At 43.9% G+C, this 16,084-nt stretch overlaps 1 protein-coding gene across 1 annotated transcript in view; it reads right to left on the reverse strand.

The window, feature by feature from the left end:
• Window positions 1–16,084, reverse strand: part of PSD3 (pleckstrin and Sec7 domain containing 3) — a 496,191-nt gene that overhangs the window by 359,827 nt on the left and 120,280 nt on the right. The window contains exon 4 of the mRNA XM_060136247.1: window positions 13,272–13,667. Coding sequence (XP_059992230.1) covers window positions 13,272–13,667 — 396 coding nt within the window. The remainder of the gene's footprint in view (window positions 1–13,271; window positions 13,668–16,084) is intronic.

A 16,084-nucleotide genomic window follows, 5' to 3' on the forward strand; every position in this document is an offset into this window, starting at 1 on the left:
CAAGGGGCTGCTAAACACTCCAGCGCTGCGTGGTAGAGCTGTAGGGAGGAACCACGTTTCAGGAGGCTGGCAACTCCGAAAGAACTTTCCATCGTTTGTGCTTTCACACTGTAAGGTAGTTTAAAATTGGTCCCCAAAGAGCTGCACAGACCATGCCTTGCAAGGACACCCTACGAACCATCAGGAGGTCCCTTCGGCAAAGTGGGACCACAGGGACTGCAGTTTGAATTGTTACCATCGGCACATATTCCTTTTGTATTTCTGAAAAAAACTAGTTCAAAATTAAATTTAAAAGCTATAAGGATTAGCTGCACTGGAAAGTCATGCAGGCAAACAGAAACTGACTAAACTATTTTAAATTAAACAAAAGCTTTAGAAACACTAATCTAAACATGAAACCTTTATAAAAGCAAAACAGGGGAAAAGAGACTCATTTACAAATTGTATGATTTTTCCCCTCATAGTAACGGAAAAACATAGAGCAATTCTTAAAGGAGCAAACAAATTGTTAGGCATTTTCACATATTTTATCTCATTTAATGTCTTCAATAACCACGGAAAAAAGACATCATCCACAAGCTATAGTCCAGGAAATAGGAGCTAAGGAGCTTCGCCCAGCCACTAACTCCTGGAGCATGAAGACAGAACGGGTCAACCTGTGAACATAGAAAAACCCGGTAAGAGCGGCCACCGCTCCAGGCAGAGCACGACCTGCACCTACAGGAAGAACCAGAAGGAGCGGCCAGGTCCCGACAACGTTTCCACTGCACTCCCAGTGTGGGCTGCGTGGCCCCTGAGCGGCACGTGAGCGCACAGCGCTGTTCTCCCCATTCAAAGACGATGAAACTAACCCTCACTGAAAGGACTTGAGCATAAAGACGTTTTCACAGCGTTGATGGTTTTGTACCAACCTACCCATCTTCCTCCCTCCCTCTGTGGAGCCTTCCACAAAGGCTCCATCTGAGAGATGACTGGGGGAGAGGGGCAGGGCGGGACAAGAGGCCACAGGCGCTGAGGAGGCACCGCCTGGAACCCTGGCACAAAGAAGCCCTGACACGTTTACTGTGTGAGCGTACCCACAAGTCCATGTTTGTGACCACCGGTCTACAGGCCCAAGCCCAGGCCCTCTCACGTCTGACGTAAGGGAGAACGACTTAAACACAGTAATAGCCGTGCTTTACTCACACCTGCTGAGCTCTGACTAAGACAGGAGAAAGGCTGCTGAACTCGCCCACGCACTGCACCTCTGTTAACCCTCACAACCGCCACCCCGAGCTCGCTCCGGTCACCGTTCCTACTTCACGTGTGAAGAGACTGAGGGTCAGGGTAGTGCAGTAACTCACTAGAGGTCAAACGGTAAGAAACGGAGGTAAAACTTAAACCGCTGAGACTATGACTCCTCAGTCCAGGCTCATACATACTCACCAACACACCAATTACACTCAGCTGGCTACCCCAGACATCCAAGCCCTGAGGTTCTCACCGGCCTTGGGGTGTCCATGAATCTTTTAACTCCAAGCATCTCAAGAATGGAAGTAATATCAACGCACTGGCTCTGGCCCTTCTCTACCATCTGACCCTAGAGCTGCCCAGCATATGCCCTGGCCTGAACATGAAAAGAGACCTTCCCAGAGAGAACTGTGGAGCTCGTTCCCTCAGCTCCAGATAAAAACTCCCTTTACCTTTTTTCTTTAGATAACGGACTAGTCTTTGAAGTTTCAAAACCAACGCCAAATTCTAAGACAGATCATGTCTCTACACTAACAGCATAGCCAACTTCCCTTTAGAGCAGTGATACACCAAAATAAGAGTGGGAGCCTTGCGCAGCAGTCAGAATGGACTCCACTGAAATGACAAAGCTCAAGCTGGTGACCTCCCGACGCCTGAAGTTTAGTAGAAGGCGGCTGGCACCGCCCTGAGTGCAGGAGCGCAGAGCAACACCTGCTGGCCTCAAAGGGCAGCACAGCTCCATCAAGGGAGCATCTCACTGCCCAAACATCACAGCCCTGTACAAATACACCCTCGGCACTTCGGACATCCTTGTTTAGAAAACAATATACAGGAATTATCATTTTCCTAAGTTTCTTCTAAGACTTTCTTACAATGTTTTTCACTTGAAATAAAAGTTTAAAATCCAAGGAATTTTCTGTAAGTACAATCACACATAATCCAGCACTGCCTGGGACCAGACAAAGAACATAAAGTCAATTCCAGTTACCTTTGTCAGCAAACAGCCTGCCCGTAATTTTGTCACGAATACAAAGAACATCCCCTGGTCCCATCTGTTTAGCAGAACTTCATCATCGGCAAGGGCTCTTTCAATGCACTTCTACAGCTGCTTCCTTTGGGAGCGCAGACTGCTGCACCCTGACTCGGCAGCGACATTCTCCCAGAACGCCACTGTTCCCTCAGGACTGCGGGGTAAGAACTTGAAGAAGCTGAAGGAGTACTTCCCCTTGCCCCGCCTCCCCTCTCCGCAGGCAGCCCCCCTCCAAGAGAGCTTCAGAAGTCCAGATCCTGGGAAGCCACGCGTGACCTCACAAACCTCCAGCTTAACTCTTTAGAAGCCAGGAGGCCAGCTGACTACAGGGAGAAAGGACAGCTGTGCTAGCTTATCTGGAGTGGTTGCTGCTTATGTGAGAAAGAGAGTTTGTCCAACATCATTTGAAAAAGAAGAACAAAAGTGTTAATCTCAGCATTGTTTTTCTTAAGTAGCACTACAGTTTTTGAGGTCCTATTTTTAAAGACCGTCATTTCCTACAGCACACACATTCTGGCTATAAGGGAATGGCTGAAATAGGCAATAAATAGATCTGATTCATTTATATTATATAAAATTCACCTGTGTTAAATTCACACCTAATTTTGTGTGATTTGTGTTTTCCTATTTTCTAGTTTTGTTTCTGTTTTTCTGCTATCCTTAAATGAAAAGACTCATTTGGCCTTTTGCTCAAACCCTGCTTTAGACGGCCAGAAGCGGACTGACAACACTCACAGCTGTCAGACGCAGGCAACAACTGCCACCAAGGCATCTGAGAAACTGGGACCTACGGGACTTGGGGGTGGGGGGCGGGGGCGGGGCGGACGGAATGGACGCGCACCAGGCCTAACTAATGGATAACAGAGTACACATCAGAGCTCCTGAAGGGAAAGGAGACTGGCTTCGCTTCATTTTTTTCCCATGCTTTCTCTTTAAGCTCCTGCTATTTTTGTTGGGATTTGGGAATTATAAGGATCAGGAGGTAAAATAACTAAAAATTACTTTATAAACAGAAGTAGATAAAATTACATACTCTCAAAGAAAATGTAATATGCCCTTTCAAGAATGCCTTGGTTCACCCAGAAAATGATTATAACTTACTGTCCAGCAATTTTATTCCTAAATATATACCTAGCCTAGAGAAACTCTCCACATGTGCACAAGAAGCCACTAATTAGAATGTTCACTGCCATGCCATTTAAAATAACAAAAATACAAGACAGCCAAAATGTTCATAACTAGACAAATGGGAAAATTAGTTACAGTGTATATTCATGCAATGAATATTATTCAGCAAATAATTAATACACTAGGGCGTTATGAATCAGTAAGAATGAATTTGAAATGTTGAGCAAATAAGTGAGTTACAAAAGGAAACAAGATAGCACTTATATAAAGTTCAGAAACATGTGAAAGAATATCATATATTGTTTATGGGTTGACACCTATATAGGCACAATACACGCCCACAGGTCATGGTGACCTTTAGGAAGAGAACAAGAGAGATGGGACCACAGAGGCACTGACTGCAACATTTTATTTCTCAAATTGGCTGGCGAGATGGAAGGTGTTTATTAACTTTTACACTTCTGGGTGTGCCTAGGACGTGCAGAAGTTGTAAAAGTCAATTGCATGATGACTGCCTTTCAAGTGGATTCAGTGGCCTCAATCTAGAAAATTAACACAACAGGAGGCAAAGAGATTAATAAGCCCTGAACTCCCCACTCTCAAGCCCCCAATCCAAGCAGCTGTTCCTAACTCTACCTCCACCTGGAAAGTCTCCCCCAGCCCACAACCATGTCCACACACCCACCGGGTCCTCCAAAGCCCATGCTGGAGTAGTCCTGGCCTCGGAACCTTAGTGCCCCACCCACTAGGCCCTGTTCCAGAGTGATCTGTGAAGTTATCTGCCCCCTCTTTGGGAGACACCTAGTACCTAGTATAGAGCAGCTGCTAACTGAGTTCCTCATTCAACAAAAACTGGGCACCCAGCATGTGCTGGACTCTGTAACAGGTTCTCTGAGTCTTAAATCTAAAGACTTGTGAAGTTCACTGCCTAATAGGAGGGACAGGCTCAGACCTAAGTATAATATTATATGATGAACCCTAAAATAGTTGCTAAGTGAATGGAGTGTGAATAATGAACATTTATAATTTTGTTTCACAATAATAATTATTCAATACCTCTTAATTTCTCTATACTAAAGATTTCATATTACTACTCTTGACTAGAAAATGTCACCATTGTGTCGAGGTACAGCTGCTGTATAATTATGAAGAAAATAAACTATCATTAAAACTCCTCACCTTCAAGTAATCTAAGGCTCTTAGAATTATTATTACAGATAAACAACATCCTAAGTTGATCTGACCATGGTACACTCACAGCAGGTGACTTTGAGGAAGTTTTAAAGAGAACAGTTCAAGCAGTGTTATTACTGAAAATAAGAGCCAACATTTTCTGAGTAATCATCAAGTGACAGTAAATTATTATCCCTTTTCCCAGATAAGTAAGCTGAGGTTTAGTAGAGATAATTCACAAAATATAAGCCAAAGCAGTCTGACTTAACCTACACTCTTCACTAGGAAACCATACTGTTTCCTAGCAGGAAAATGGGTCAACCTCTATATTTCTAGAGCAGGAATGGGCACCCTGTGATCACTACACCAAAGGTGACACAAGAAATCATTTCAAAGTTCACAGCCAGGGCCACTCACTTTTATGAAGCTCTGTTAAGAAATTTCTCCCTGCCAGTAGCACAGTGACATATAACAGGCCTGCCGCCCTCCCGCCCCCGAGGACACGGACTGTCTTACTCAGCTTTGTATTCTGCCTTTAACAGTTTCCCGTGCTTCTCAAACTTTAAAGTACTCATGAATCACCTGGGAATTTGTTAAAATACACATTTTGACTGAGTAGGTCAGGGATGAGGTCTGCATTACACATTTCTAACAAGCTCAAAAATCAGAGGTTGACAACTTAGGCTGAACATGAGCATCTTTCCACGAAAAGCTTCCGAAGCTGTCACTGCCTGGGTACCACCCTCGACCAGCAGAGTCATAATCTGTGGTGGCAAAGCATGGAGAGTGCCTCCTAATTCCAGCTTCAGAGAAAAGTGCCTGGGGACAGAGGCCCAAGCACAAGGGCATGAGAAGCTGTCAAGGGATTTCTCTAACATTTAGACGCTAGATGGTTTAGATGGAGTTTACATTAATCCTCATTAGCATGCATGAGAAAGATTATGTTCAACTCGCCTGGCACCATGGCCCTACGGTACTGAATAGCAGGGCTCTGCTAGGAGCTTGTGCCAATTTAATACAGTTTACAGAAAGTGTCTAAGACACACGGGAGAAAAAGAAAAACAAGATTAAAGCACTGGAAACATACCCATTTGGGGCTCTGATAAATTGGTACTTCTACGTAAAAGACTTTCAGAGAACTTTATTTGGAGAAGGTCTCTGTCTTTTTTCTTCCCCAGCGGATCAATGGATAACGTTTCTCATCCAATGTTGCAAGTCTTGTGTTAAGTGACCTCTGCTGAGAGAAAACGTTATTGCTTCCTTTAAAAGTTAAATATTGCACTGATATATGAATAGAAAGATTGCTGCATCACCCTGACCAGTTAAAATAACCGCCAATCCAGTTTTTATTTAGAGCTATGATTCTCCTTGTAATAACATGTAACTCCAATGTCCTCTATCATTTGAGGTCTTGCAATATAGTCTTGGATGAAAGATCACCCACTTAGCCAGCACTCCACAGCACTCTTCACACCAACGTCCAGGTCACTACTTTGTATGTCTTAAGGTTTAAACTACAGAATTAGAATGCTTCTGGGAAACCCTGTTTCAAATCCAGGACCATTTCCTGAAGTCATCACCGAGTTATACAAGAAACCCCAGCAAACAGGGAGAGGCCAAACCCCCAGAGCCAGAGCCAGGCCTGCCTGAGAGGACAGCCACACCGGCTCCCTGACGATCGGACACTGCTGGGGACTGAAGGTGAGCACCAAAGAGCCGCCTGGAAACTCCGGTCAGAGGCATACGTCCTACCCAGGTGGCATCAGAAAGCCGCACGGGCAGCACCCAAGGGCTCCCGTGTGCACCTCTCTCCAGCCCGGCCTCAGCCGCTCCTCGCCCTCCCAGAGCTCACTGCGAGCCTCCCCTCCAAATGGTGACTCCGTGTCTCTGCATATGAAGGGTCCTCCCTCTCCTCAAATTCAATCTGTGTAAACAGACCCCACTGGGAGGCGCCCTCCTACAAACCCTGCTGCTCCCACCAACTCCCGCTGATTGTTTCCTGACTTGGTAAGTCATCCACACTGGCAATCTCACAGTCACCTTGATGCAGCCCCCATGTCCTAGATTCACTCACTCACCAAATTCTTGCGTCTTTCCTTCTTTATCAGGCTTTTTCTTATTTATTTTCTTATATTCCTTAGACTATTACTCAGACTACTGCAAAACTCATGATAAAAATGAATATCCACAAACTAGAACTTAGCAAATTCTTACAACAGAACTGTAAACTGGGTGATAAGGTTATTTCCATTTTACCAGTAAGGAACGGGAGGTTCCTAGAAGTGAAATAACCTACCCTGGACCAAGCAGCCAGTAGAGAGGATGATCTGACCTCCTGTCTTCTGATCCCAAATCCCCATATTTATGCCACCCTACCACAGTACATTGAATTTTATTCAGGACATCCAGTACCAGGTGTTTCAGACAGCTCAGAGGCTGACCCAGGGCCTGAGCAGGCGGTAGACTGGCATAACAACTCTTCTCCAGGTTACCACTGCTGTTCGTATTATCATTAGTTTACAGTTATCTCCTACTACATGCTAGGCATTGTGAAACCACTTGATTTTCTATTCTTGATTTTTTTTCACTTAATCTCATTTGCTTTTGAATAGGTGTTATTCATTCCATTTTACACTTGGAAAGGTTCCCAGGTTTTCTGTAACTTACTCAAGATCACACCCCCAGTAAGTACCTGAGGAAGGATCTGAACCCAGATATGACCGGCTCTGAAGCTAGGAGAGCCCCTGCCCTCAGCAATGAGCAGGGGCTCCTTTACAGTTAAGAAAAAAAAAAAATCATCATCACAACTGCTTCAGAAAGCTAGAAAGAGAAAAATAAGAACCTATCTTCTACAGAACAAGTTTTAAAACATGAGAGAAAAGGCCTGAAGAGATCACCAGAGCAGCAGGAATGAACCTGAGAGGCAGGAGCTCCCCACCTAGAGGACAGAGGAGGTCAGCCAGATCCCCCCAAACAAGTTCACAAGATCAAGGTCTTTTCCTGTCACCAGCTTAACTAATGTCACATGATTTTAATATTTTACATTATACTAAAATACCTGCAGGGAATTCCCTGGCGGTCCAGTGGTTAGGACTCAGCACTCTCACTGCCGGGGCCCAGGTTCAATCCCTGGTTGGGGAACTAAGACACCACAAGCTGCGTGGCACGGCCAAAAATAATAATTAATTAATTAGTTAATTACTTAATTAAATACCTGCAGGTTTTAAGTTGGGATGTCAAAATGTATTTGAAATCGCACTTCAACAAATTTCTCTAAGTACTAATCTTGTTTCATGTGACTTTTCCTAGACAGAAAGACACTAAAGAAAAAGAAAAACAGGAAGAAAAAAGATACTTCCAATGTCTGCACTTCATTTGAGAAAGGTGAGAAGGCAGAAAACCGGCAACTACCAGCTGGAGTGGACCCAACTGAGCGGAGCACTCCCCAGGCGTAAGAGCTGCACACAGACGTAATCCACCCCCTCTGCGGGGCTCCTCGGGATCCTGAGCGCCCTCCGAAAGAAAAACTGGGAAGCCGAGACGTGGAGTATATATATCTGTTACACCAAAAATGTAATCTTAAAAGGCAGTTGTGTGTATTTCAGAGAATCAAAAGAGAAATCCCTGCCATATGGCTGTATTTGCTGTCCCTTTTCCCATCTGTCCAAACCCAAGCTCCATAGAAATAAACAATATTCAACCCTGCTAATGGTCACAGTGACCACATTTGTGCCCTGCAGGCTTCAGGTCAGGACTTACTGACTGGAGCTGCAGTCTTCAGCTGATGGGCCGGAGAGGGAGAAGCACCCAGACACAAAGGAACCCATTGGCCCTGGGTATCTGTAAGTCTCTAATTATCCTTTCTAATTTTGGAGCCACGTGACTGGATTCCACACAGCACCACTGAACCCGCTAGCTAGCCTGAGTGCTCTGCAGCTGGACCACAAAGGGAGGGGATGCTACTCTTTGCTCCTTCATTAAACTATTGTGTTACATTCACAGGGTGCGCTATTTCCGCATTGGCATGCAGCTCTCTGGTCAACATCAGTGTTCAGAGCATCTGAGAGAATTAACTATTCCTGCCAAATGGACTCCAGGATCTTAAGAGGTGTTTTCAGCTTATAATGAGCGATCTATTTGATACTGCAAAGGTACATAACCCTTTAAAAGACAGAGTCAGCACACATACTCTCTACAAACGTCCTTTCCAACCCTATTCTAGAATATTACAGATTTGAAGTATTTTCTTCTTTGACTTAAGTGGAGCTCAGTCCCGCTCTGGCCACAAAGCCTGGCTAAATCCAGGCCTGGGGGTGTTCCTGAGAGGGAACTAAGGTGTGTTGAAGTGCCACAGGTCCTCGTCACCCTCCCCAACCACTCCACCTTTCTTACAGGAAGCAACACAATTGAGAACAGTGTCATCCTGTGTTCAAAAGAAATCACTGTCAGATACCGCCACTGAAATAATCTTTAATGATGTAAAAGCATATACTGATATAGAAAAGTATTTAAAAATATACCTAGGCAATGTCAAGCAAAAATATTTTTGTTTTGAGATCAAAAGTAAATGGTCTCTGGAGCCTGACTGCCTGGGTTCAAATACTGGGTGTGGCACTTACCATTTGTGTGACTTTGAGCAAGTTACTCAACTGCTCTGAGCCTCAGTTTCCTTACCTGGAAAATCAGAACATTAATGTTCCTTTCTCTTAGCTTATTATGCGAATTAAGCACCATGTCTTTACTAAAGAAAGAAAACCTATGGAATACATATGATGCATAGGACATAAGATGGTGTTTAGAGACAACCTAAAATGATCTTATAATACTGTCTAACACTTTATACATCAAAAGCAGTAACTCAATAGGAATGGGCTTAATTTTCTTGGTTCAAGTCCAGCTAGAATCAAAGCAGCATTATCAGCGCAGATTAGTCTTATCATTCCCTTTCCTTTGTGCTTTCCTCAGAGTTCACTTTATCCGACACAGTCAGACCCCCCAGTCCACTGCCAAGGAAACAGGAGAGACCAGTGAGTAGAGGTGGAATGCTAAGCACGTGCACTTGTTTTATTTATCACTTTTGCTGTGTTGCTTTATCACAACATTTATTAATAAATGAATTTTTTTCTCCTTGAAGCCTAACACTTTGGCCTTGAGTGCCTAACAGAAGGGAGTCAATCGGGGTGACAGTTGTGCAGTCAGCGTCCTAGTCTGGACTTCCTTAACAGACTCAGTACCTCAGTATCTACTCCTTACCTCTGCAGAGGGATGTTTTAATGCAGAAGAAATTTTTAAAAGCCTGATCATTGATTACATTAAAAAATTTATGGAGACAGGTTTATTAACAATTTGGGAATTTTTTCTCTTTTTTTTAACATCTTTACTGGAGTATAATTGCTTTACAATGGTGTGTTAGTTGCTGCTTTATATAACAAAGTGAATCAGCTATACGTATACATATATCCCCATATCTCTTCCCTCTTACATCTCCCTCCCGCCCTCCCTATCCCACCCCTCTAGGTGGTCACAAAGCACAGAGCTGATCTCCCTGTGCTATGCAGTTGCTTCCCACTAGCTATCTGTTTTACATTTGGTAGTGTATATATGTCCACGCCACTCACGCTTCGCCCCAGCTTACCCTTCCCCCTCCCCCTGTCCTCAAGCCCATTCTCTACGTCTGCATCTTTATTCCTCTCCTGCCCCTAGGTTCTTCAAAACCATTTTTTTTTTTTTTTAGATAACAATTTGGAAATTTTTTTCTAAAATTGAACACATACACCATCACCAACCACCAGCTCTACAATTACCAACTCAGACTTACGGCTCCATGAATATATGGCATGAGAGGAATTAGATCAAAAGAAAGAATACAAATATGAAACCAGTCAGCCTAGAACAGTCAATGTACCTGGTCTAGGAGTCACGCAATTTGAATTCTGGTGCAAGATCTGTCACCAGGTAATTCTATCCCACCCAACGGGGACTCAGATTCTTTACTGTGAAACAGGGTTATCTAAGACCCCCTTTAAGCTGGAAAATATCATTATTCTTCAACCCACGATTCCTCTGGTGCTACAACTTCTCCAAAGCACTAAGAAGGCAGAGAACGTAGAGAAGAATATGAAAATTATTCCCGATTCCCTAAAATTTCTTAGAATGATTGAGCCCATCCTAATTTTTAACCGTGAATCACCAAACAAAAAACCTCCTCCACCTGTAACTGCTTATTATCTTATGCCAAGTCCAAGAACACAAATGGCGTGCCCTTGCCAAGCTGGTCTGTCCACATCACTAGCAGTGCTCAAGGAAGGGTGAATGACCACTGGTCAGGAATCATGTGGACAGTGCCAGAGCCCATCTCTAACATGCTTCTCATTCAGTACTGGAATTCGGTCTCATGGCTGGGCAAGATCTCATGGTTTGACAATGCAGGTAACACAGCTGAAACCTTATCTCAAGTTGGCCTGAAGTATATACCACTGTCCACATCTGAGATGCTAAAATACTATAACCTACCCCAATACTCTCTCTTAACTACCCAGCTCTGCCCTACTAATGACTGGCACTCACACTGGCCCCAATGATGGCTGCTTCCTATTCTGAGTGTGCAAACTGCACCTTTGATAAACCTTTCACCTTCCTGTTCTGACTTGCTGATGTTTACTTCTTGTCTTTACTTACTTACCCTCCCTGTGGCTTCTGCAGCAAAGCCTCTCAGCCAAAAACACCTCAGGTCCCCAACAACTTCAACTCACTCCAGAAAGTTGAATTGGAATTTCAATGAAATTACCTGCATTTTACCACAACTTACAGTTACCCGAGATGATGGTGAAACTAAACGACTAAAGTAGCACCATCCACCCAGGGACACCCCCTCTCAAGGATGTCCCCTCAGAGACACCCCTCTCTCTGGCCCCTTCTAGAAACACCCCCTTCTCAGGGATGCCCCCCTTCCCTCAGGGATACCACCTCTTAGAGATCGGGTATAAATGCGGGTTTATCAGCCAGTTCTGATTCACACATTTGCTCCAGCTTCTACTTGGTACCAGGTACTGTGCTAGGTGCTTTAATCTATATTAACTCTTTAAATCACATGGCCACACAGCATACTAAGTATCATTAACCCTACTATGCAAATAAACAAAGGGGGTTTCAGAAAGAATAAGTGGCTTGTCCAAGAAATTCAGACCAAGGTCTTCTGCTTCTGAGAGTTGTGTGACCCAAGAAGACAACCAACATCCATGGTCTATTTCACATGGAAATGCATAGCTGCAACGTTACCATGTGCCAGTCTTGAATGTGCTCAGCCAATGAACTATAAACCTATAAACTGCTTATAGGAAACACTTAACATAGAACAGACTGATCATAAAAACAGGCTCATTAGAAATCTGTAATATGGGGACTTCCCTGGTGGCGCAGTGGTTAAGAATCTGCCTGCCAATGCAGGGGACATGCGTTCGAGCCCTGGTCTGGGAAAATCCCACATGCCGCGGAGCAACTAAGCCCGTGCGCCACAACTACTGAGCCCGCGGCTCTAGAGCCTGCGAGCCACAACTACTGAGCCCACATGCCACAACTACTGAGCCCACGCGCCTAGAGCCCATGCTCCGCAACAGGAGAGGCCACCTCAATGAGAAGAACGTGCACCACAAAGAAGAGTAGCCCCTGCTCGCCGCAACTAGAGAAAACCCACACGCAGCAACAAAGACCCGACGCAGCCAAAAATAAATAAATAAATTTATATATTAAAAAAAAATTCTGTAATATGTATACTGACTTTAAAAAAAAAAAACTGACGTTTTTTCATACAACTTTAAAATAGTTTATCCCCATTTAACCTCCCCTGCACCTCCCCAAACATGTGAATTGACACATTTTAATTCAGGAAAAATATATTAAAACTAAATTCATAAAATGATTAAGAAGTTTAGCATTCTCTTCCCACTTATGGAGATGCTGAAGGACAGGTAAATGACCCTAGAATGATGAATGACAAGAGATGAAATGCTGGATAATCCATAAAGAGACAGGGAATCACTAAATGACAGGTACAGCACATAAAACCTACATAATTTGTGATTCTGTGTTCTAGGGAGAGTTAAATCCTAAAGTAGAGAGAGAAAATAAGTATTTATGGCGTTGACCAAGGAATCAGCTCTACCAAGCACCCATATAATTAGATCCTCCCCCACCATCTCAGGAACATGAAGACTTCCCAGCAGAATGGGACCTCACAGGGCAAACGGCCAAGAGAGATTATAGTGACCATCTAATCCAACACCCTCTACTTACAATCAAGGAGTCTCTGGCCTAATCAAACAACCTGCCCCAAGTAATCAACCAATGCCAGTGGCAGAATGAAAGCCAAGATCTCCCAGTGTCCTTTTCCCAGCACCAGGCCACTGCTACCAAAGCTGCATCATGGGACCTAATACATACTCATCACCCACAAGTATTTGTTCAGGATCCAATTTACATATGGTAATACAAGAAATACTGCCAAATAGAATGTCCACAGGTTGCCAATTTGGCAAACCACTAAATTGTACTCTACCTGCCCCCAAAACCCAAATTACTTTTCACTCACATCATTCACTTATATCCACAGAAACCAGCCAAATGCTTTTCAAATATGTTCCACACTCAGATTTCCAAAAAAAAAACTGCTACAAAAACCACCAGCACAAAATTAAGAGAATGGGACCAGTACCTGCCCCAGAAAGCAATCTCTGGGGTGCCTTTCGTGTAGGTGGAGTTACTGGAGCCACTCAGCCCATTGGTGATCCCACCAGAATAGCCCATCACTATTCCACCATCTGCAGAGATGCTCAGGACGTCCTGCTGTCCTCCCATTGATGTCCTCTCCAGGAACTGACCACCTTCTTTAATGCGCTGTTGTATCATTGGAGTGAGGGGCACTTCAAAGCTAAAATAGCTATCAGGCTCTGAATATAAAGTCTCCAAGGACTCAGCACTGTAGTATAAAGAAGTGTTGTCCAAAATGGTTTCAAACTGGGAGCTGTACACATCAGTGGAGTCCTCTGCACAACCAGACCCAAGGATATCATCATCTCTGGCCCGAAAGTGCTCCTCTTGCTCAAGAATCCTGGAAAGCACATAAAACGGACGAATTTCAATATCAGGTTATTTTTTCCCCTCCAACCATATAAAAAAGGGAACATTCTATAGAGCTAACACTTGTATTCAGTGGGCTTATGTCAATACATTTGGGAAGGAAGATTTCATAGAAACATATTCAGGCTGAAAGAACTCTTTAGCATACATACGCTATGCTACCCTCTACATAATTTAATATAGTTTTGAACTATATTAATTAATTAATATGTGAATCAGGTCCAAAGAATATTTCAATAAAATGTTAAAATAATGAATTTTCATCTAGCCAACTAAACTCCACAAATCCAAATTAACAGCTACTATCATTCTTAATTTTAACAGAAAGAGGTCATTAACAGGTAAATGACCTGTTAGAAGATAAATATATTGTGTAAACTTAATGGACTGAAAATACACTAAACTTTCATCAGTCTGTTAATATTTTCTGATTTAAATAAGACCAAATGCCCTCAAGAAGATAAATATTCTATAATCCAAGGGCTGTCCCCTGGTGACAATAAGACAGCACTGCAGAGAGAGTTCAGGTCCAGAAACAGCCAGCCAGTAAACGACCTTTTAAAAGAAAAAATAAATAAATAAGAGCCAACAAACGTGTTTACTACAGGGCTAACCAAAACAGTGACAACCTACAAAAAACGTACAAGTTAATATACCTGGGGCGTTAATTAATTAATATGCAGCATGTTCTTCAAATATTAAAAATGAACATTAGAATAACTAAATAAAATTTTAAAACTCAGTAAGAGAAAGAAGACAAGAGACAGAAAAACGTGGAGCTGAATCTGGATGTGCCAATTACTAGCTCAGCCTCAGGAACAAAACAGAAATAGGAATAAAACTACCTGGTAGGTAACCCACATTTCTAGGTATTACCAGGATTCACATTCAACAGTACAGTTGTCTCTGCTGTTTTTAAATTACTGAAGGTCTACCCCACACCAAGTACTATTCTGGGTTCTACCTCTAAATGGCTCCTCAGGGCACTTGCAGTGAAACAGGAAGCTCAGGATGAGGCCCCTCCCTACCTCTGCTCACCTACTTCCCACCCTCCCCCAGCCCCCAGGCTCCAGCCACACGGGGAGAAGGGCGGACGGAGGGTCACATCTTAAAAGGCACCTGGAGGCTTCTGCTTCGCAGTGCCCAGGAAGCATGCTCCATTAGCGACAAGCAGTCCTCCTTTGCCCAGGTGGTTCCCTCTGCCTGGAATATCCTTCTCCCCATTCTCTGCTGGGCAAACACGTATTCATTCCTGAAGTCTCAGCATAACTATCACTTCCACAGAAAGGCCTTCCCCAAGCCATCAACCGAATCAGCCTCTCTCCTGCATTCAGACTATTCTTTCTAGGGACCTCCCTGGCGGTCCAGTGGTTGGGACTTCGCGTTCCAATGCCGGGGTGAGGGTCTGAACCCTGGCTGGGCAGCTGGGATCCCACGTGCCTCGCCTCGGGGCCAAAGGGCCAAAAGGTGAAGCAGAAGCAATACTGTAACAAATTCAATAAAGACATTAAAAATGGTCCACGTCAAAAAAAACTTTAAAACAAAACTATTCTTTCTAGTATGTCTCCCTTCTTCTCCTTTACGGAACCCAGCACAATTAGAGGTCCCAGCATTATTAATGTGTTGATCTTCAGAAGTAAATTCCATGAGGTCAGTGACCTCAGGCCATGTCTATTTTCCACTGTTTTTTTTTTTTTTTTTGCCCTCACCGCACAGCTTGCATGATCTTAGTTTCCCAACCAAGAATGGAACCCATGCCCCCTGCAGCGGAAGCACAGAGTCCTAACCACTGGACCGCCAGGGAATTCCCAGGGCCATGTCTATTTTGAACATTCCTTTATGCCCAGCATCTCTAGCCGTATCAAGGACAGAGCAGACAACTGAAAACCATTTGTGAAAGGACAGGAAGGGAAGGAGGGCGGGAGGAAAGGAGGAATGAATTAATAATCTGCACAGGCACAGAAGTGCATACCCCAGTGGGAATATAATTACCGAGCCATGTACCACATATCAGGGCTCCTTTTGAGGGGAGTCTGGAGATTTTCTGTGTAGGGGGGATGGGGACGGGAGGGAGAGGAGTCCTGACAGCCATCCTAAAGGAGCATCTCTTCGTGGATCTGTTAGTTAACTGTGGAGAAAACGGCATCTCCTTACACCAAACAAACAAAACCCTTCAGGCATGACACAGATGTTTTCCCATGTAAACTACCACAGGTGGAGGACTGACAAGACGGCACACATTTGAAATGACTTTGCCAAGAGGAACACTCTACAGTCAGACTACAAGCAAAGGAAGTGAAGACAGACGGGTATGGCTTCCATTTTTCCAGTCTCACAGCTGGTATGGATGCCAGAAATGTAGGGAGAGACCAGGAAATACCATATGAT

Source organism: Lagenorhynchus albirostris, chromosome 21 (assembly GCF_949774975.1).
Source record: "Lagenorhynchus albirostris chromosome 21, mLagAlb1.1, whole genome shotgun sequence".
In the NCBI taxonomy this organism is placed as follows: domain Eukaryota; kingdom Metazoa; phylum Chordata; class Mammalia; order Artiodactyla; family Delphinidae; genus Lagenorhynchus; species Lagenorhynchus albirostris.